The 21,672-nt window shown below is 53.0% G+C and overlaps 1 protein-coding gene across 2 annotated transcripts; it reads right to left on the reverse strand.

Moving 5' to 3' along the window:
* Positions 1-1,792: 1,792 nt before the first annotated feature.
* Positions 1,793-18,727, reverse strand: FAIM2 (Fas apoptotic inhibitory molecule 2). 2 transcript variants are annotated; one of them, XM_051641517.1, is made up of 12 exons: positions 18,601-18,727; positions 16,876-17,056; positions 13,401-13,504; positions 13,178-13,242; positions 12,389-12,442; positions 10,076-10,126; positions 9,512-9,551; positions 8,987-9,024; positions 7,754-7,841; positions 7,104-7,199; positions 5,239-5,292; positions 1,793-3,242 (listed from the first exon to the last, which is right to left on the reverse strand). In XM_051641517.1, exons 1-12 carry the CDS (start codon positions 18,613-18,615, stop codon positions 3,093-3,095), a joined length of 936 nt encoding a protein of 311 aa, XP_051497477.1. In that variant the 5' UTR covers positions 18,616-18,727; the 3' UTR covers positions 1,793-3,092. The 2 variants fall into 2 exon arrangements, with proteins under 2 accessions (XP_051497477.1, XP_051497478.1); XM_051641518.1 differs by lacking the exon at positions 18,601-18,727 and adding an exon at positions 18,543-18,557.
* Between the last annotated feature and the right edge of the window lie 2,945 nt (positions 18,728-21,672).

Here is a 21,672-nt window from a genome sequence, read left to right on the forward strand (position 1 = left end):
TCAAGGGGCTGCAGCACTTTCCCTCAGCTGTACTTCAGTAAGCAGACCTCACAACAGCAAGAACAGTTTTGCAACCATTTATTAGCAACATTCAGAGAAAATACAAAATCCTATTTACAACGAACTCCTAAGAGTGGCTGGACACAAGGAGCAGGGGGGTGTAGAGCAAGGGTGCAGATGATGAAGACCTCGCATACAGGGCATCCATGCAGGGGAAGAGAAGCAGCCCTGCAGCTCCTCTGCACATGGGGGCAGGGAACCCAGGAGGAACGTGCCTGTAGCTACATCCCACCCCTAACCCTCTGTTCCTCAACCTCACGAGGACTTCCACCTCTCATGTTACTCCCTGCTTCAGCCCAAGTGCTTTGGGTAGGTTTGGCTTGGATGGACCCCAAGCCATGGGATCAGTGCAGAAGAAGAGCGAGGACACATGCAAGAAGGGAGCCCTGTGGAGGGATGAGAGGGCAGCAAGCCCACTCAGATGGCCTGGAGATGGAGCTGATGCCATGCAAGCTTTTCCCACACAGGAGCAGAAAGCCAGGACATAGCAGCAAACTCAGGCAGCAGCAAAGTTACTCCACACCAGAAGGAAAAAAAGCACTAGATCCAGAGCGGGCTGCAGATCCATGTTCTCCTCCCTAAGTTCCAGGGAGGAACTCCAGTTTGGAGGAGTCCTGCTGCAAAAAGGAGGGCTGCAGAGCTCTGGTCTGGATTGTTCTCCAGAGGAGGAGTTTTAGGACTATTTCAGAGTCAGAACTCATCACAGAACTCCATAATCCCTCCTCAAAAGCTGGAAAGCAGAAATGCTTACAAGGCCTTTTGCTGTGAGCAAAAAGAGGATGCACAGCCAACCTGCTAAGATATTTCAGAAGTGCCTGCATGGGTCTAAGCCAGGAAATTCCCTCTTTAAACTCTTATTTCATAAAGTTTTAGGGTGCCTCCCATGCTGTCCCCTCTCCCAGTTCTGCCTCCTCAACAACTCAAGACCCTTGTTCCTTCTCTGCAACACACTGCAGAAATCAGTGGGTCATTAACTTCATGCTGTCATTACCTAATAGTCTCCTTTACCCTATTTTTGTTTGTTTAGGGGGTTTGGGGAGTGTTGAGGAGGAGGGTGGAAGGCATCAGTTGTGCTCCCGTGGGATCACGGACAGGGGCAGCCACAGAGGGGCTGAAGCACCTTCACTCTCTGCACAGGAACTTTGCTCTGCTCAGCTTGGGGAACTGAGCACGTGTGGCAGGAAGATACAACATGTGAAGGGTAAAAGCCAGGAGAGCAGCAGGAGGAATGTACAGAGCAGAGGATTTTGGCAGAGCCCCTCTCCAACACGCAGGGAGCACTGGAGGCAGCTCGTGACGCACTGGCCTTGGCATTCCAGAGAGATGGAAGATAGGGGCTTCTATCAGCAGGAAGGATCACCTTTTAAATAAGAGCAAAAGGCCCCTTATCTCCACCTGGAGCTTTACAGTCAGAAATTAGCCAGCTAATCCCTTAACAAGAGAATGTGAGCAAGGGGAAGATGGAAAGTTACCTGAGCACTCAGAGGCATCCAGTGCCCTCACTGACATCCCCCCTTGGGAGGGCAAAACTGGAAAATGGCCCCAGCAAGAGGGGGAGGTGACACTGGTGTTGGATAAAAAGCAGTGCCCACTCTGTGCAACAGGCATTCACCCTGGCCTCAGTCTCTGGGTAGTAACTACTTAATCTTAATTAATCTATTAATCTCTATTAATCCTCTTCCTAGAGAAGAGGAGGCTCCAGGGTGACCTTAGAGCAACTTTCCAATGTCTGAAGGGGACCTACAAGAAAGCTGGGGTGGGGCTTTTTACACATGTGTGTAGTGAGAGGACAAGGGGCAATGGTCTGAAGTTTAAAGAGGGGAGATTCAGGTTGGACATTAGGAAAAAGTTCTTTTCTGTGAGGGTGGTGAGATGCTGGAACAGGCTGCCCAGGGAGGCTGTGGCTGCTCCGTCCCTGGAAGTGTTGAAGGGCAGGTTGGATGGGGCTTGGAGCAGCCTGGGCTGGTGGGAGGTGTCCCTGCCCATGCAGGGGGGTTGGAACTAGATGATCTTTAAGGTCCCTTCCAACCCAAACCATTCTATAACTCAATCAACCAAGACAATTTTGTGAAGGCATCAGTTCCTTTCCATGGGCTGCAGGATGCCAACCACCCATCTCCCCCATCAGGAGGTGCATGGCTTTGCATGGGCTCTGAAACTCAACCTCTTTCATCTCTCTTCTGCCATTCTCTGCCAATAATCCTTACATGGGCTCACAACTCTCTCAGGTGAGGAGAATTGACATGCATGTCCTGCTGGGGTGGGGAGGTGAGGCTCCAGCCAGTGGTCCTGCTGTCCTGCTCTGGGAGGGAAAGCAAGCACATACTCTGCTCCATGGCCAGATGCAAAGAATATAGAACAATTCTTCCACCAGGGACATTAGGACACCCTCAAACAGGCTGCATGTCCTCAACAACAGGTTTCCTCATGCCTGGAGGACTGACTGCTGGGACATCCAGACTGCAGGATCCTGTGGTCTGCACTTCTCTGAGCAGGCACTACCAGGAATACACCTCTGCAGAGACCACAAGGCTCCAAGTGAATGCAAGAGAGAAAGAGGGGAATGGAAGGACTTCCCTGGCATTTTTCCTTCATTCAGCTGATTTTCCTGCCAGGATCCTAGTAAAATTCTCTCCTACCCTTAATGTTATTTACCCTTTGCAGAGCTGTTCTTAGCAATTCAACATGCAGGACTCAGGCAACTCTGACAGCCTCTGGAGAAGAGATCCTGGTCTCCAGCCTGCCAGTCTCTGCTCTGGTGTGATGGCAGAAGCAGAGGGAGCAGAAGAGACAGAACCACTTCAGCCCTGTTTTGCTTTCTGGGTCACAAAGGCCTACCAGCATATTTACAAGCTGCATAAGGAACCCAGGGGCTTTGCTCAGCTGGTTGGATGGAGCCTGCTAGTGGGCCAGAAAGGGCAGGTTTGGATTTGCTTGGGGTTTTTAACCCTCTTTTCCTCTTATTTTTTTAATATATTTTTTTTTTAACACTTGACTCTTGCTAGCAAAGAGAAGATACTGCCTTGCTGCACTCACTCCTGGCTGGAGCCAAAGAACTGGAGAAAGAAGGAGAAGATGTAGATGATGTCCAGATAGATATTGAGGGCTCCAAAGATGTATTCCTCTGGGCTCAGCGAGTACCGACGATTCCCCATCAGCATCTGGGTATCAAATGCCAGGAACTGCGAGGAAAGAGGAGGAAACCAGTGACAGTCACATGGAGATCTGGCAAAGGGAGGCAAGTGCTCTAATGACAGGAGTTCTCCCAGTTGCTTCACTGTACCCAGAACAAAAAATACAGCTACATTTTATGGGCTGTAACTGCAATTTAAAAGCCCAGAACAAGGCACTGAAGAAGCTGCAACTTTCCCCTTCTTTCATTTCACTCTTGATAGTCAAACCCTGAGCCTGTTACTCCAGGCCAGCTTCCTTCATGCTTCATCCACCCCCAGCATGTGCCAGGATCAACTCTGGAGCAGTTCTCCCTGTTCCTCCTCAGCCAGTGTCTACGACTTGTTATTCCCAGACTTCCTCCAGTTCAGAAACACCCACTTTGTAAAAATGTGACCTGAGCCCAACATGACATGGCCAGTAGCACCACAAGAACAACAAAGGGCAGGAAAACCCAGATCCTGGGCAGCACCAAGCTCTGCAGAGCTGCCAGCAGAGGCAGCCAGCCCCAGCGAGGAGCCAAAGCCTTTCTGAGGTACAAACACTACTGAGTGCAGGGCAGATTTACCAGCGAAGCCATCCCAGTGGAAGCCACTGCCCAGCCTTCCTGCAGGGACTAACACAGGCTACAAGGCAGGCTGGTGGCCCAGCTGCAAGAGAATCTGCACCTTGTTGCTCAAGATCTTCTCCCATCTCACCTTTACTCCCTCTGTTAACTCAGCCTGTGACAGACACCTTGGCACGGAGCTCTCTGGGTTGGCAGGGCATCCTTGCCATCACCTGGGGTCAGCTGGCACCTCTGCCCTCCCCAGTCATAAATAACAACTGATCTCTCCCCAGAAATACTCAGGCTGAGCTGACAAGCCTGGCATGACAGCCTCCACCAGCTGAGGTTCTGACTGAAGTTTATGGAGTAATCACAAGATGTTTAGCCTACTTATATTTTACAGAACAATCTTTAATCATGAATCACAGAAGAAATATCTGAGCTCACTTGCAATTACTTTTATAGCTAATAAATAAAATTGCTCAACTGTTCCTATTCACAGCCAGCCCAAGGGGCAGCCCTCCTCCTGACCCCTACCAAGCCTATGCCAGTGCCAAGCTGAGACAACTCCTGCACTTGGGGGGCAAGCAGAACACTGCTGGGACTGGATCTGGGACGAGCCTGGAGGAGGGACTGCCAGGGAGCAGTGGAAGGCACAAACTGAGCCTTTTCAACTTCCTGTGGGGCAGTTGCCCAGCGTCAGGGCTTTGCCTGCCTGCAATGAACCTTCCTAATGTCCCTGCATCCCAAACCACAGCCTCTCAGTGTCTCTCTCCTTCTGTTTTGGTGAAGCTCAAACCTACTCACGGGATCACAGAACGTCAGGGGTTGGAAGAAACCTCTGAAGATCATCAAGTCCAACCCCCCTGCTAGAGCAGGACCAAAAAACTAGGGCAGATCACTGGGAAAGGCATCCAGACAGATCTGGAAAGTCTCCAGAGAAGGAGACTCCACAGCCTCTCTGGGCAGCCTGCCCCAGGGCTCTGCCACCCTCACAGTGAAGAAGTTCTTCCTCACGTTGAGGTAAAACTTCCTATGCTCGAGGTTGAATCCATGGCCCCAGCCTCCCCTCAGCCTCCTCTTCTCCAGGCTGAACAGCCCCAGCTCCCTCAGCCTCTCCTCGTCAGACCTGTTCTCCAGACCCCTCATCAGCCTCGCTACCCTTCTCAGCACCTCCATGTTCTTCCTATCCTGTAGCACCCAAAACTGCACCCATTGCTCGAGGTGCAGCCTCACCAAGGCTGAGCAGAGGGGCAGGATCACCTCCCTGGTCCTGCTGGTCACACTATTCCTGATGCAGGCCAGGGTGGTGTTGGCCTTCTTGGCCACCTGGGGTTGCAATCACGCAATGTGCTTTTCTCCCTTCCTCAACCAACCTTTAAGGCTAAAAACATTCATTCCTTGCTTACTTGCTTGTTTTCCCTACTACATTCCCAGGTTTCATGACCAGCACCACTCACCATGGTAAAGATGATGGCACCAAGCAGAGCGTAGACGGCGTGGAGCCAGGGGACCTACAGGAAACAAATCCATCAGTCAGTGCCTGGGAGAAAGCTGGTGGATTAGGACTTGATACAGAAGAGGACTTGGCTCGTGCGGAGGAAACAAGTTAGGGTAAAGGCTCTAGAAGCCTAGGATGGACTTGCACCACTTCCAGCTCCAGTGCAGCTGCTGTTATTGAGCTTTTCATGGCAAAGAACAGACCACTGTGCCTCAGTTTCCCCTCTCACGGAGGCGTTTGTGTCTACTTGGCTCATAAGCTCCTAAGACCAGGTTCTCATGCTTCCTATAGTCTGCTCCATCACAGCTGCTGGCTCTGGGGAAATGTCAGGGCTATCCTGATGGAAGCACATTTTGCAGAAGTCCTTTATTTACTCAGACAAGCTTGATCCCGCTGGAAGAAACACCAAATGCTTTGAAGGGCCAGACCCAGCTTTAATTAACAAGCCTAATTAAATGTGTTCATGCACTGGAGTTGCAGCAGGAAATTCACTGGAATCAAGACCAAACCTCAGGCTCTGCTTGCCATGGCACAGCAGCACACAGTGGAGAAGGTGCCTGCATTCCAGGAGAATGTGCCCATGGACAGCTGATTCAACCCAGAGATGCAGCCTCCCTCCCATTACCTCATTACCAGCTGCCTCAAGCCATGCTTATCTTGACAAGCTGCAAGATAAAGAGGAATTGTCTCGGCAGTTTAAGGGCAGAGACCTGGCACTGCAGGCTGGGTTACCCTCACGTCTGCACAAGGAGAGCTGGAGCTCACATCAAGACAACCAAAAACCCCAAGCTCCTGGTTTTGGAAACACCTGTGTGCTTGTCCATCATCAGACCAATTCCAGGGCTAGTTCCAGTGGGAGTGTCTCCTGCAGATCTAGCCCTTAAAGCCTGACCCAGGTCCCCAGAGAAGCCAGGTAAGATGTGAAGAGTTTGGAGGTCACTCAAAGGCTGCTGTGATCAAAGCTGGTACCGCCATCTCCAGCACAAGTGGGTGTTCAGGGTGATTGATGGTGGCTGCAGGGCCCCACACACCCTCTTTGGCATCTTCCAAGGGCTGCCAGGCCCTTACTTGAATGCTGGTTTATGTCATCAACACTCCTGGATGGAGAGCAGGCACTCGATGCTACCACGCCAAATCCTCTATCAGGTGTGGTCACAAGGTGCTCCAAGACTTCAGCTGGGCACAGCCAGTATCAGCAGCAACCAGGGAGGCCAAAGGAATGGGCTGGAGCCATGGCAAGAGGGGCTGGCAGCAGCTGGAGGTGTGACCAGGTGGTCCCTCATCATCAGGACTTGTCCCTGAGGTCTGAGCTTATTTCTGAGAAACTTGAGCCTGAAGATTTAAACACAGCAGGACAGTGCCTGGTGTGTGAACAGCCAGGCCTGGCCAGACAGGCACCCACTGCACTTGTGCAGAGCCCAAGTCCTGCCCTGAATTTGGGCAAGAGCCCTGTTTTGTATGGGCAGCCCAGCCCTGTAACGTGCTCACTACCCTGGTCTTACTGGAGGGGAAACTGAGGCACAAGCAGGTGATGTGACCTGCTGTGGGGTCACTACACAGCTCCAGGAACAGGAGCAAACTTCCTCAAGCCCCAGGCCAGTGCTGTCCTACAACCTGCTATCTGATTGTACAACAAGCAGGCAACAGCCACCTGGTCTGGCCTTTTCTTTCTGTTGGTGTTTCTTCACTCTTCTGGAGGGCAGGTTGGGACACCCCTCCCAAGCCAAGCCCTGGAGCTTGCTTGCTTTGGGCTGATCAGCTCCCAGCCTTGCCCCAGGACTGGGGGCACTGGGTGAGGAAGGAGGGGTGCAGGTTGTCACTCACATATTGGTAGGGCAGTATCACTGTCAGGATGATGCCACCAAAGAAGAGCACCATGAGCATCACGAAGAGGACGCCCTGGTAGGAGGTGAAGTCAAACTGTGGAGGGAAGGAACATCACACAACAGGTGCAGAGTTGGAACAGGAGGCAGCAAGAGGAACCAACGCCCCGTGTCCCCAGGGAGGGACTCTCCAGCTGCACACCCACCCTGCTGTCACATGGCAATTGCTTCATCTGCATCTCCAGCCCTGTAGCCCAGCACCCACCTGTATGGCAGAGAGAACCAAACCTCTCACCATCCCCCTCTACTGCCAGGGACAAGAGCCCAGCACGTACCTCAGCTCCAAAGGCTGATCATAAATATTTGTGCCAGTGCTCTTTTGTACCCCACAGCCTAATCCTCTAAAAAAATCCAGCTAACCCCCATACATTAGCATCTTCAGGCCCTGTCTGTTCCCCTAACACATCCCTCACCCCAGCACGGGTCCTAATCTTCCTGTAACCTCCACTGGACTTGCCCACATCCCTCAGGTTGCTCCTGTATCCAGAGCCAGCCAGACCTGCTCCTCACACCTCACCCCAGCACTGCCTGACCCTGTGTCCTACCCCTGGGAGATGCCTCTCCCAGAGGGACTGAGCAGCACAAACTCACCTTGGTCTGGAAGCTGAAGATGATGACAGACAGACACACCAGGGCTGTGATCCCCAGGCACAGAAGGACTGATTTCGTGTTGTAGTAACTGCAAAATGAACAGCAAAACCACTTCTTAGTGTTTCCCACTGGGAAGGGTGGGGGGAGGGATTAAGACAGGCCGAAGCTTAGCAGAGGTGTACAGAGAAAGTCCAAAGGGCACAAAGGGCATGGAAATCGTCAGCATCCCACCTTCATATCAAAAGGGGACAGAATGCACTAAAATCGAGAGTAGGTGGGTTTTTCCTCCTGCTTAAGTAGAAGAGGGTAGACAGGGAGCATGTCTGTGCCTGCTGGGAACTCATGAGCAGCCACGGTGGGGATGTACTATAGAAATGTCTCTGTCCATGGACAGATGGAGAAGGGGGAGGATTCAAACTGGGAGGTAATAAAAATAGAATGACAAATGTCACTGCAGCCCAATGAGAAGTCAGAAAGCTGCAGCCACAGCGATGCTGCTGATGGGCCTGAGCGTTGGGAACTGCAGGGGAGGAGGGGGGAGAAGGGGCACAGAGGCTGCAGGTTGGGTTGCAGTTCTGTTTTGTGCCTGACTGCTGATTTTGGTCACAGCACCAGGCTCAGCCCTAAGAAAAGCCTGTCCCCACTCTCCCCTTCAGTTTGATTTGAGAGTGATTTCACTGGTATTTTCCCCGAGCTGCTGAACCTGCTACTTTCTTTGTCCTCAGCAGGCACCCATCAACACCCACTGACTGGCTTATCATCACCAGGGACCCACGTGAACCAGGGCTGATCTTGTGAGCAGATTGTAACAGTAAAAACACAAGCAAAATGGAGCAAGCTGTAGACTACTGAAACTGCTGGAAAAACACTTCTTGTCTCACTCCAGCCCCATCTGCCAGTGCTGCTTAGTGGAAAGAGCGAGATCACAGTGCATGGTAGTCCCCTGCAGCCCATCCATGCCTTGGCCCTGGCCTCCAGGGCTCTCCTATGGGATTTAGCACAGCCCAGAACCACCCTGTCCTGCCTCAACCATGAGAGAGAAGGGGATGCCTGACAGAAGTCTTGGAGAGCTTCTTTAAAAAGTGTTTTCAAAAGGGAAGGTCGGGCTTTGTGTGGCTACTGGGACAACTCCAAAGAGATCAGGTGGCCCATGTATCTCAGAAGTAGGGAACTTCTGTGCAGGAGAAGACAGAACACAGGACCTGAAGACCTCTAGAGACATGCCCAGCCTACCTGGAGAGCATCCCAGTGAGATAAGCCATGGAGAGTGTCTGGGAGGGAAAGAGAACCGTATTACTCCTGCATTTGTGTCCCAGGAAGACACACAACAGATCCTACATTTCAATTACAGTGATAAGGGCACTGAAGCCTCCTAAACCCAGACTCAAGAAAAGCCATTTTTTCCATGGTTTCTGATCCTCCAGTGGTTAATATCGACAGGGCAGGTTAAAAGAGAGCAGTCCCACCTTCTCCAGCCCTCTACCCCTCTTGCACAGGGCCCCAGCACCCCACCCCAGCTCCCATCACCCTGCACCCACCACAGGATTTTTATTTTTTTTTCCACAAAGTCTCCCTTCTTTCCTGCTCTTCACATTGCAGTTCAATCACAGCTCCTCAGCCCAAGTACAGCATCACTAGAGGAGGAAATTCCTTCTGTCTGCACTAATCCAGAACAGGCACCTCTCCTGCTTGGAGCCATTCTGACACCCAGGGCTTGCTGCAGGGGCAGGGCAGATGCTGTCCAGATGTGCTACTTACAAAGATGCTCAGCAGGATCAGGTTCCATGGGAAATACCTCCTGCAAATAAACAAACAGGGGCTGGTCAGCCCTGCCAGGTGGAGGGCAGAGCAGTCAGCAGCACTGCACAACACATTGCATAAGAAATGCCACAGAATTAATGGCCTGGGCAGCAAATGGCAGGGGTGGTGCAAGGGGTCAGTCATCCTGTTGGGAATGAGACAGCATTTGGGGTGCTGCTAGACCAAGAGGGGAAACTTCCCCATGATATTCCAGCAAAGCAGACAGCAGTGCCCTGCTCCCCTGCAGGGTTTAGTGAGGAGCATTTGGAGCCACACAGCAACGCAGCTCTGGCTGCAATTATTGCTTCCTTCCCAGCTGGAATCTGAGTTCAGGTTTTAATGCTGTGTTGCTGCAGCCCACAACTGCATCAGGCCTAAAAATACAGCTGCCATCTCATCTGTACATCACTGTGTCACCATGACCCCATCTCTACATCATTGCTGGTCATGCTTGAAACAAGAGGAGAATATTAATCCTTCTTTTCACTGGGCTGTTTCAAATCCAGAAAGAAAATGTTTTACCTGGGTCCGGAGCAGCAAGCAAGAATCAAGTAGGTCACAAAGAAAACAGCACTGCAAAGAAAGGACAAAGACCAGTTTAGGGAGGAAAACCCAAGCATTGTGTGTTGATGCAGGAGAGGAGTCTCCAGCTGACAGGCTTCAGTGCTCTGCTGCACTGCTTGAAATGCCAGGGCTGGGCAGGCAGGGACCTCTCACTGTCTGTCCTCAGCTGCCTGCCCTGCTTGTGCCAGTCCCCAAGGTGGGACAGCCCTGAAAAACCTGAAGGATGGTCTTGGAGTTAAGGGTGGCATCCAGGCCCTGGATAGATGGAGCACCCAAATGTGTTTGCTGTTGATGCCTCAGCAGTGCATGAGATGCTCATTTGGAGGTGCCCAGACTTTGCCCCTCCCTTCCAGGCCCTTCCTGGCTTGGTGGGATCAAGGTGCCCTGCTGGGATCTCAGCAGCACTTCAACCAAGATTCATGGGGCTGGTAAAAGTGACTTGCCCAAGGGCAGGGGGGAAGTCTGTGTCAGAGAAGGGAACTGGCCCCGTGTTAGTGCACCAGCACTTCAGGAGTTGAGCAGAGGAAGGATCCCGAGAGGAGGGTGAAGCTCAGCCCCCAGCCCGCTGTGCTGTTGCACAAGCCATCCCCAGGGCACAGCAGAGTTGTTTATCTCGCATAACTTGACCCTTCAGCAAAGCACAGCAACCCAACAGCTGAGGGATGGTCTCCCCTGCTCCGGCCGTCACGCAGCCCGGGTGTTTTTCCACAGTGCTGATGGGCTCTGGCACCGGGAACCTGCTCCCCTGCTCCCGCCCAGCGCCCGGGGCGGCAGCGGCTGCCGAGCGTGCCGATGGCCGCGATACCCGCTCACCTTGGGCCTCGTAAATGAACGTGACGGCAAAACCCACAGGCCATGGTAAATGCACCAGAGATAAACCCCAGCACTGCTCTCCCGCAGGGAAACCAGGAAAGCTGGAGTGGACACAGCTGAACAGATGGGAAGAAGCACGTGGGGAGCAACGAGCCTCCGCAGTTGTGTGTCTGCTTTGCACCCCTTGCTGCACATCTGCTCTTGCTTTACTTCCTCTGAGCCATCAAACCAGGAAGGTAGAAAGTGGGAAAACACCCCAGGGCACCCACTTCTATTTTACAGAGGTACAGAGAGAGCTGGGGGGAGGGGGGTGTCTCTGTGTGTGAAAGAGATCCAGATCCAGACCAAGACAAGCAATTGGAGACACTGGAATGGCAGGATGGGCTGGCTTGCTGGAAGGTGAAGGGCCAGACTAAATTCAAGTCCCTCAAGTACAGCTGATTCGAGATAGGTTTGTTGCTACTGAACAATAGAAATGCCAACTGTCCAGTGAGCTACAGGAGATGACCCCAAAGGTCAAAGCATAGACCTGAGCAGAGCTTGGTCTTGTCTCCTAACAAGGAAATGCTGCTTCTCCAATCTACCAGCTGGCCAAGGAGCAGCACAGCATGTTCCTTTAAGGTTGAACTGGCAGCACTATGCCTCTTCCCTTTGATTACTGCTATTTTGGGTCTTTTCAAAGTTATATAAGCTGTTGTCTCATCTCTGGGCCTGGACACATTTCATGATTTGGGTGTGAACTAATTAAAGTCAAGTTCACGGAGCTTTGTTCACCAACAATTGCATCTCCCACTCTGTCTGCTTAATTAGCAGCACTAACATGAGCAGCACTCAGGAAACCAGCAGAGCTGCAGACACACACAGAGCCTGCACTGACCCCAGGCTCACCCCTGCACCAGGCTTGACTGAACAACAACGTCCCATGTTCTGGGCACCAGAGCAGCTCTGCCATGAAGATGCAGGCACGAGAGCCCCCCCAAGCATCCCAAGCCCTCCACGTGCATCCCTCCCCCTTAGCACTGCCTGCACCCTTCTTCATTTGCTGCATATCAAGGCCTTCGATGTCAACCCAGGTGACTCCCCTGTTTCTTGGGACAAACCCAAAGTCAGCCTCTCAGGTGCCCTGGACACCCTTTCAGGTCTCACATCTGGGTTTCTGAACTGTTCTCCTGGAAGCTCCCCAGTTTTACCTTGTTTGCTCTGCAAGCAGCACTCGTGTATCTACTTTGACCCTCCTTTGTGGAGCAGCAAGCCCTCTTTTTGGAAGGAACTGCAGACACCTAGCACATCCCATGTCTCAGACTCATTTAGGTGAGGTTTTCTATCTCCTCACACACATTAGTGCAGTTCCTCACATGCAAGACACAAAACTGTTTGGAAAGTGTCTCCAGATCCCCACAGTCACATCCAGAGCTGTTTGGAGTGTACATGGCCATAGGAGAAGACAGAGATACTCACTAGGAAGCCCAGTACCAGGCAGCGTGTGTCTGGATGTAGCCCTTGACTGGCTCACTGCAAGGCAGAGAAAAAGGATGCTGAGCAGAAAGCATTAAAAAGTTGGTCACTTCACAGGTTGTTGCTAAATTAAACCTGGGAACATGCATGGGGAGGATGTATCACGGGGTATATGGAAATAAAACCATGGCAGAATCTACCTGGCAGAGTGACCAAGTGGAAAGAAATTCAACCTGTCAGGTTGAAGGACAACCCTGCTGTTACCAGAGCCACAGCTGGGCCTGCTGGGGAGCAGCCACTGCCTTCTGAGATGTGGTTAAGTAGCTGAAATCTTCAGGCTGACAGTGATTCATTATTTATTCTGGAGGCAACATGAGCTGCACATGCCCAAATGACTCAGACACCCGAGCCAGAGGCAGCCACTGAGTGTGGGGCATCTGCTTCTGCACAGGGAGGTGACCCAGTCAGTCCCTGGAGCCCAGGGGGGACTGGGATCAGATGGCCTTGATAATTCCCAAAGGGAAAACACAGCAATTAATACTCAAGGGCAAGCAGCCCAGTCCTCCTAGCTGGTGATAGCACCCCGAAGGGTTGATGTATCATCCAGGGGACATGCAGGAAAGGCAGCAGACGTTCTGAAGGACCTCTCAGGGTTCCTTCAGTTCTCTTTTATTTATTGGAGCACATAGGAAAGAAAACCAGGTATCTACATAACAGATAACACTCCCAAGTAATTCAAGAGCAGGTCACACACAGGACAAAGCAAGCATTACTGCTACACAAGAGACCTACCAGAAGGTGAAGAAAGCCACAATAACAACAGTGACCAAGAGCTGGACCATCAGGATGGCATAAACCTGCAATGAGAGGCAGCCCATGGGTGACCCTCACTCTCTGCTTCCCACCCAGCCTAGCACAGACAGCAAGGCCATTGCAGCCAGGTCTCTCCCAGGGCTCAGAACTGGTCTCCTGCCTTCAGAGGGGAAGGCTGAGCCTGGTGAGACGTGCCCCTTACCTTCCTGATGAACACTCTGCGCACGTTCCTGTCATCCCAGCTGAAGGTTGTGAGTGTCTCCGTGTCCCCCGGGTACCCGCTGCTGCCATAGCTGGGGCTGGTGCCTGGAGCAGAAGCCAGACAGATCAGCTCCCATCACCCAGCTCCCAGCAGTGATCTGACACTAGTGATTGACCCCAGCTCAGGAGGCCCAAGTTTCCAGGTTTCCTTGTTGCACTGCAAAGCCCAGGCGTGCTGGGATGCCCTCTGCTCCCTTCCCACTCCTGCACCTTATCAGGACCTTCTCTGGGAACAGATGGGGGAACCACTTCTGCAAACTCCAACACGACCAGCACAGCAGGGTTCATTCCTCTCCATGGCAACACTCTACCTTTAATGGCCATTAGAGGACTCTGATCATATCTTTGCTCACCTTTCACTGAACAGTCAAGCATCCCCCAGAGGAGCAGTGACTCTGCACCTCGGCCATTCCCACCAGGAATCCCTCCCTGCTCTGTAACTGACTGAGCTCAAACTGTGTCTGCATCATGTCTTATGTCAACAGGATGCCCTCTCCCCTGAGAGAAGCTGTTAACAGCCAGCTTTACCATGAGGTCCACCCCTGAATCTGATCTCCATGCAGGGAGTTGGAGAGCAGCAAACCCCAACAAGGGGGAAAAAATCCCAGTGCTGCTCCTGAGAGCACTTCCCCCAAAATCATTGCATGATACAATCCAGCCCTGCCTTCCTCTGTAATAAAACCTCTTGTTGCTGGAGTTTCACTGCAGATGGGCAAGGAGGGAGGCTGCACCATAAAGCACCAGTTTGCTCTGCAGCCTGAAGGGAGATGGGAGGGAAACATCAGAAAACCTTTGCCTGTGCTGACAGCCAGGGCTGAAGGATATTGCAGGGCAGGGAGCTGCAAAGAGAAACCCAAAGCTGCAGCCTCTCCCTGCTAAGATCAGCTGCACAAATTAAATGCAAGAATCAGCCTTCTCCATCTCCTCAGCCTCATGCCCAAGAAAATAATAAAACAAAAGCCTCAGTTGTCTCAGTGCATCATCATTCCCCCGTGCTATTTGCTTCTCTTGCAAATATCCTCTTCTATGCTACAAACGTTCTCCCTGCCTGGGTTTCCTACAGAATAAAGGCTTAGGCAATTACACCAGCTACACATTCATGTCCCTGCCTGTTTGACAGATGCCTTCCTTTCTTCTCAAAGCTTTTTAGTTCAGTGATACTCAGATCCTTCAGGCAGATGGAGGAAAGACCCTCTCAAACTCAGAGGACAGGTTGCAGACACCAGGAAAGCCAACCTCAAGGCTCTGGTCCTGGGTTTCCTCTGTTTTACCAGTCAAAGTCACAGAACCATAGAATCATTCAGGTTGGAAAAGCCCCTCGGGATCACCGAGTCCAACCATCATCCCTGCTCTATGAAGTTCTCCCCTAACCCATCTCCACCAACACCACATCCAAATGACCCTTAAACACACCCAGGGATGGTGACTCCACCACCTTCCTGGGCAGCCTGTTCCAGTGTCTGACCACTCTTGCTGTGAAAACTTGTCCATCATGTCCAGTCTGAACCTGCCCTGTCACAGCCTGAAGCCCTTCCCTCCTGCTCTGTCACTAATTACCTGTGAGAAGAGACCAGCACCAACCTCTCACAATGACCTTTCAGGTAGTTGTAGTGACTGATGAGGTCTCCCCTCAGCCTCCTCTTCCTCAGACTAAACATTCCCAGCTCCTTCAAGCCTTCTTCATCAGATTAATTCTCTAGGCCCTTCACCAGCCTCATCCTAAAGATGTCCCTGGAAGGAACTAAATCCCTTGTGCTCTTCTTGTGCCCAATAAATCTCTTGTGTCTTCTTCTACGCCCCAGTGGAGATGAAACTCCTGCAGTGCATCCTCCCTGCACCGCTGTGAGATCTGACATCGCCCACGCAGCCCGTGGCACCTGAGGCCCATCTCCCAGGGACACTTCAGTGCCTCCTGCCTCAAAGCAATCAAGGCACCTAAACACCAAATTAAGCACCTAAACACCCTGGAAGAACGGAGGGGGTTTCCTTCTCCCTGGCTAGTGTCACCAACACCTGTCACTTCCCGCTCATGATCACATCTGAGCCAGCAAGACAGAGTGTCCCAAGCTCATTATTAAAGCAAGCAACCCCAAACACATGCCACTTCTCTCCAGTTAATTCCAGTCTCATATAAGCTGTTAGGTACAGCCCCATGGCATGTCCCTCCCCTGGGACCCTGGTGCAGGAGCCACAGCTTGCAGCATGGCTGAGGGCAGGGAAAAGAGGAGTAATGAAATAAAATGCAAACACCAGCAGGGATCAGGGCACAGGACACAGCTACAGAAAGGGAATCCTGCAAGGCATGTCAGGGAGGGGCCAAGAGATGACACATCACCTAAACAAGTCCTCTGGGATGCCCAAAATGCCAGCATCCTAACCCCCTTGGGCTTTACCCATCTTAATTTGTCGTGACACTGGAAAGGCCCAGATGGTTTTTACAGCAAGCTGGGAGGTTGTTTATCCCTCTGTTTGACCCCTGAAGGCAAACAAGAATAGGAAAAGCCAGAGAAACCATCAGAGTGTGCAGGCAGACACATCTCAGAGGGGTTTAGCTGGCTCTTTCCCCTTCCCTAAACATCTCCATCCCTGCAGCTGGGACCATCCCCACTGGACAGAACAGGCAGTCAGCAAAAGCCCAGCAGGGGAAGAGGATGGAGCAGAGAGAGGGGACTGAGGAGTCACTAAATCCAGTCCCTCCAGTGCTCCTTCCAGTCCAGCCATGCTGGCAGTGGCTCAGTTGGGCACTCAGCAGACTGGCTTGCTGGCCACCATGTCCTGCATGCATCCCGGCTTGCTGGGACACAGCCCTTCCCCTCCACTGGGCACAGCCAAGCCTCTGTCTGCTTGTCAGGACCCGGCAGAAGCTGCAGGCAGCACCCAGAGAAGAAAAGCTGTTGTCTGAGGAGTCTGCCATTGGTCCATTGCTGGAACAACTCAGCACTCAAGCCCAGCCATCTCTGAGCCCCCTGGGCTCTGGACATGGGTTCACAGCAGCCAGACCTCACTGATGCTGCCACATGGATTCTGCCAGTTCAGGAGCTTCCTTGCAAGCTGGGCTGAGTGGGAGCTGGAGCAGGAGCTGCTGCTGGCAGAGCTGGGAGCATCACCCCAGGACTCTCCCCTGCCCAGTGCAGTAAGCTGGGAAAGGGGATTTTTCCCATCCCAGTTCTGGGAAGGAAAGCAGGGACAGAGCACTGGAGTTCAGTCCTGCTCTGGAAGGCACCGTGGTTGAGTGGTTGGGTGAAATGGCTTTTACACATCTAGACTTGTATGGCTTGTAGCTACAGATCTAGGGTGAGCTCTACCATGGACCAATCTGGGTACCACATCCTTGATTCCTTCCCCTCTTCTCTACAAGCTTATAGGGGGAATCTCTGCAAGGGGCTCACCCTGGGTACAGCCACAAAAGGACTTACTGGGGTCAACATAAGCCCAGCTGGGGTGGAGTGGGACTGATGGAGGAGGTGGGTAAGCTCCAGACTTCATCCCTTCTCCTGCTGTTGCCTCCTCATAGGTCGGAGGAGCTGGTGGAGCTGTGGCATTGTCCTTCTTCTCCCCTTGCCCCTCAGAGCTGGGGGGTTTGTTGTTCACAGAGAGCTGTGTAGAAAGGCAGAGGGAAGGACAAGAGAGATTAGACACCACAGAGAGTTTGTACAGCACAGAAACTGCCCTGCAATGGGAGCTCGATGGGACATGGGCCCTGTTGGGCCCCAGCAACCAAAGGAAGGACACCCAGCAACTCTTGTGGACTGATAACAGACCATCCCTGCACCCCCAGGGGACAGCATCCTCTGAAGTCATTGAGAGAAGAGACAGGAAAACACCTGACACGTTGAAGGAGATGAAAAGTTACAGGCAACCAGGTTTGAGGGGAGACACAGCCTTGCCCAGGGTCCTCCAGGGTGCCTCAGGCTCTTGTGCAACACAAGAAAACATGCAAGTAGTGCTCTGCTTTTCAGCCTTCTTTCTGAACTTCCCCTCAAAAAAAAAGTTTTTGGTTACTGGGCAAAAAACCCTGAATTCACTAGTTTGAGGAGTTTCTGCCAGCCCCTGGGAAGTGCTCTGGTTTAGCCCCCCAGCATTTTCTTCTAGCTGGTTCCTCTCTGCCCTTCTAGAGGCCCAGCCTTGCTGCTTGTCAGAACCTGAAGATGCAGCTAAGGGACTTGGATCCCTTGTCTTCAGACTACGGGATCCCAGCAAAGAGCAGCCTCAGGCCACCTGAAAACTTGATTCTCCTTGGCAACATTATCCCTTTAACCTTCTAGATCTTTGTCTAGTGTGAGCCTGGTGGCTGCTCTTGCTGCCAAAAGATACAACAGGCCCTTGAAAATAAAGCCAGGGCACCAGGCTGGGATGTGCACCATGAGCAGACCCAGCTGCATCAGCGTAACTGTGCCACCTCCTCTGCCAGCTCACAGGGACTGTCCTCACCCTGTCCTCTATTACACAGCCCTTGGGTAGAGGGTGGCAAATATCATGCAAGAGCCCCAGAGGTACCCAAGGAGATACCCGAGGGATGATGCTGCCTGCATCCAGGCACTCTCCAACATCGTTGTCATGGCAATAATGCCCTGTGCTGACAGAGGCTGCAGAAACCCCCCTCCCTGGTCTCTAAGCATTGGAGGACCCCAAAAATCCAGAGCTCCCTGGCCAGGGAGGGAGATGCTCAGGGCAGGTGCCAAGTGCTGACTGCTGGGGGCAGGGATGGGAAAGCACACGCACCCCTTTCAGCTCCCTGACATCCAGGATGGGTGGAGGAAAATGCCACAGGTTGGCAGCAGGGCTGAGCTGCACATCCAGCCCCAGGCAGAATGGCCCCCAGCCCCACAAGGACACAGCCCTCCATCCCCCTCCTCTGCCAAAACCACCCTCAGGGCAGGGGCCAAGCCGGGCTGTGCCCGGGTACCCAGCTCCCGCCCCACAGCAGCTCTTCTGCTCCTTCCTTCCCCTCGACCCGCTCTCCCCAGCCTCCAAACCCGCCAGGATGCCCACCCACCCTCCCCTGGGCCATGGATGCCCACCTGCCCTCCCCTGGGCCACGGATGCCCACCCACCCTCCCCTGGGCCACGGATGCCCACCTACCTTCCCCTGGGTCATGGATGCCCACCCACCCTCCCCTGGGCCACGGATGCCCACCTACCTTCCCCTGGGTCATGGCTCCCGGCCCGCGAGCAGCAGGGAAGGGCCAGAGCCGGGCACGAGCGTCCTCGCCGGGTCCCCCCGTCCCCTCTCCCCGGGGGTTCGGGGCTCCCCGCAACCGCCGCAGCCGCCGCAGCCTCCGCTGGTGCCTTCACCTTCTAGCAACATCCAGGGAGCGACGGGAGATGGAGGGAAGCGAGGAACGTACCATTCCCAGCCCGCGGCACAGGGGGAAGCCGGGGAGGAAACGGCTGGAGAGGAGATGGGGGGGACGGGGACAGGGTCCCCCGGCAGGGATGGGGGGGGACGGGGACAGGGTCCCCCGGCAGGGATGGGGGGGCGGCTGGAGCTGCGGAGCGGGCTCTGGGCTGCAGGGGGGAGCCCAGGGATGCTTCGCTGCTGCAGCATCTCCTGCCGCCCCGTGTCAGAGCTGCCCCAGCCTGGGGGGCAGCAGCTCCCACGGGCCCTGCTGCAGCTGGACACGGCGGACTGGGCTGCGCTGGGAGCTGGAGGCTCCCCTGGGACAGAGGGAAAGGCCTGAGCCAAGCTCAGCAGCACGAGAGCAGGAGGCAGCAATGGCAGAGCCCTGGCTCCTTTCCTGACCCTCTCCTGGTTTTGCATGTCCAGGCATTAGAGAATTGAGGCTCATTTGCCCCACTTGTGTTGTCCTCTCTGGGCCAACACATCCTGGGGGCACAGGGAGGCTTGGAGGGGTCCCAGGCAGCCAGCAGTACCACGAGCACCACACAGCCCATCACCAAATCCACGTTATTAACTCAAGGACATGTTGGGGGAGCTGGATGGGGAGCCCAGCTCTGAGCCCAGAGCACGTCCAAGGGAAGGGGCACAAGGTGAATGAGGTTTTGCCCCCCATGGATGGGTCTGGGGGAAGTTAATCTGGAAAGGACAGTGAGATGGAGACATCTCCCCTGACCACAGAGCCACAGGTAGCAGGAAAGGGGGAAAAAAATTGCCTCTTTTCATGATGAAGTACTTTATGTGGGCAGATGATTTGTGGAGGACAGAGGCAGCACACACACCCAGCACACCCTCTACCCAAACACTTGGAGTGACAGGCCTGTGATGAATGAGGTCTGTCTTGCCTGTGTTCCCACGAAATGAAAGCACAATTTTGGGCAGCACTGGGACTACACCCAGGCTGGAAGCCCCTACATCCCATCTCTACATATCCTTTGTCCAGTCCTTCCCCAGCCCCTTCAAACAATTTACTGCTTGTCATGCATCACACCTCAAAGTAGTTTGCCAAGTCTATAATACAGGTACAAAATATGAATTAGCTTCTCTGTTCACTCTGCCATGAGAAAAAGGAAAAAAAAAAAACCCTGCCACATTCTAGGCTCCCTAAATATGGACCTAGAGAAGGTGAAGAACAGAATGTCTGCAAGGAAAGGAGGCTGAAAAAAACATCCCCAGTTGCAGCTTTGGCAAAGAAGGTGGCAATGGAAGGGTTAAAAGGAAAGCATGAACTGGAAGTGGAAGAATGCAGCCCAGCAATGTACAGCTGGCATCCACAGACCCAGCCATTCAATTGGAAAGAGAGGCAATTACCACAAGGGCTGCAAAAACTTGTCAGGATTATTCAGAATCAATTAAGTGCCTGTTAACCACAAGCTCCTCAAGGGCTTTCATTCTCCTTCAGGCTGAGCAGAGGTGTAAATCTGGGCAGGTCCCAAGTGTAGGAGAGGAAGTCAACCCAGCAGGTGGGGTTCTCAGTGCTCCAGGGGAGCAGGAGGTAACTGTGCTTGACTTCTTCATCATCTTCAAGTGTGGGATGGGTCAAGGGCTTGGGAACAGAAACTCCAGGTGATCCGTGGAGTTATGGTGAGAAAGGAGACACCCATTTTCTTATAGAATCATAGAATTGTTTTAGTAGGAGGACATCTTCAAGATCATCGAGTCCAACCATTAACCCAACTCTGCTCAGTCTGGTGCTAAACCATGTCCCTCAGCACCACATCTACTTGGGGTCTGAACACCTCCATGGGTGGGGGATTCAGCCACCTCCCTGAGCAGCCTATGCCAGTGTTTAATTACCTTTTCAGTGAAGAGGTTCCTTCTCATATCTCATCTAGAACTCCCCTGGAACAACTTGAGGCCATTTCCACTTTTCCTGTTGCTTGATACTAAGAAGAAGAGACCAACCTCCCTTGGCTCCAACCTCCTCTCAGGCAGTTGCAGAGCCAGAAGGTCTCCCCTCAGCCTCTTTTGCTCCAGGCTGGACACCCCCAGCTGCTCCACATCAGACTTGTGCTCCAGACCCTTCCCCAGCTCTGTTGCCCTTCTCTGGACTCACTCCTTCACAAACCCCAGAGGGACTCATTCCACCTGCAGTCCTTGACCAAAGCAGATTCTTTGCTGGGGTAATGCAGGACCCCACTTGCTCCAACCCAGGCTGGAAAGACTTCAAGGAGCTAAAATACTGAGTCTGGAAGGGGAAAAAACCTGAGCACAGCAGATGACATTGCCTACCACAACAGCCTCCCTCCAATACAAAGCAGGAGGAAGGGAAATTAAACCCATCCACCATTCTGTGGTCTAGAAAGTCCATTCCCACCCCCTGAGCTCCCAAAAGATATCTCAGTCTTCCCTCACTACCCAGCCCCAAAACAATCCCAACAGGAAATGTTTTCATGGAGCCACCACGGAAACCATCGTGTCTTTCTGCAGCAAGGAAAGTGAGCTGGGAGAGCCCATGGGCTGCAAGGCTTGACATGAGCCTCAGCTCTGCCATGGAGAAGACAAGGACAACCCTACCCAGCTGATATCACTGAAAGCAGAGCCCTCGCTGGGTCCAACCTTTGCCAAGAAAAACCTGGTTCCTTAGTTTCCTGATTGAGCTGGCAGCTCTTAACCATGCCACAGTCCTACCAAGAAAGTAACTTTTTCTAGATCTTCTCTTCTCCCCATCTCACAGGTGCATTTGGAGGATAAGCACACACAGGAGCCAGATTCCAGCTTGTGATGCTCACTCAGAGCATCCCAGCAACTGGTCAATATTCCCCATCCAGCTCCCTGGCCAACCAGTGGTCCAGCCCAGCACCAGGCAGTGCAG

Source organism: Apus apus, chromosome 28 (assembly GCF_020740795.1).
Source record: "Apus apus isolate bApuApu2 chromosome 28, bApuApu2.pri.cur, whole genome shotgun sequence".
In the NCBI taxonomy this organism is placed as follows: Eukaryota; Metazoa; Chordata; class Aves; order Apodiformes; family Apodidae; genus Apus; species Apus apus.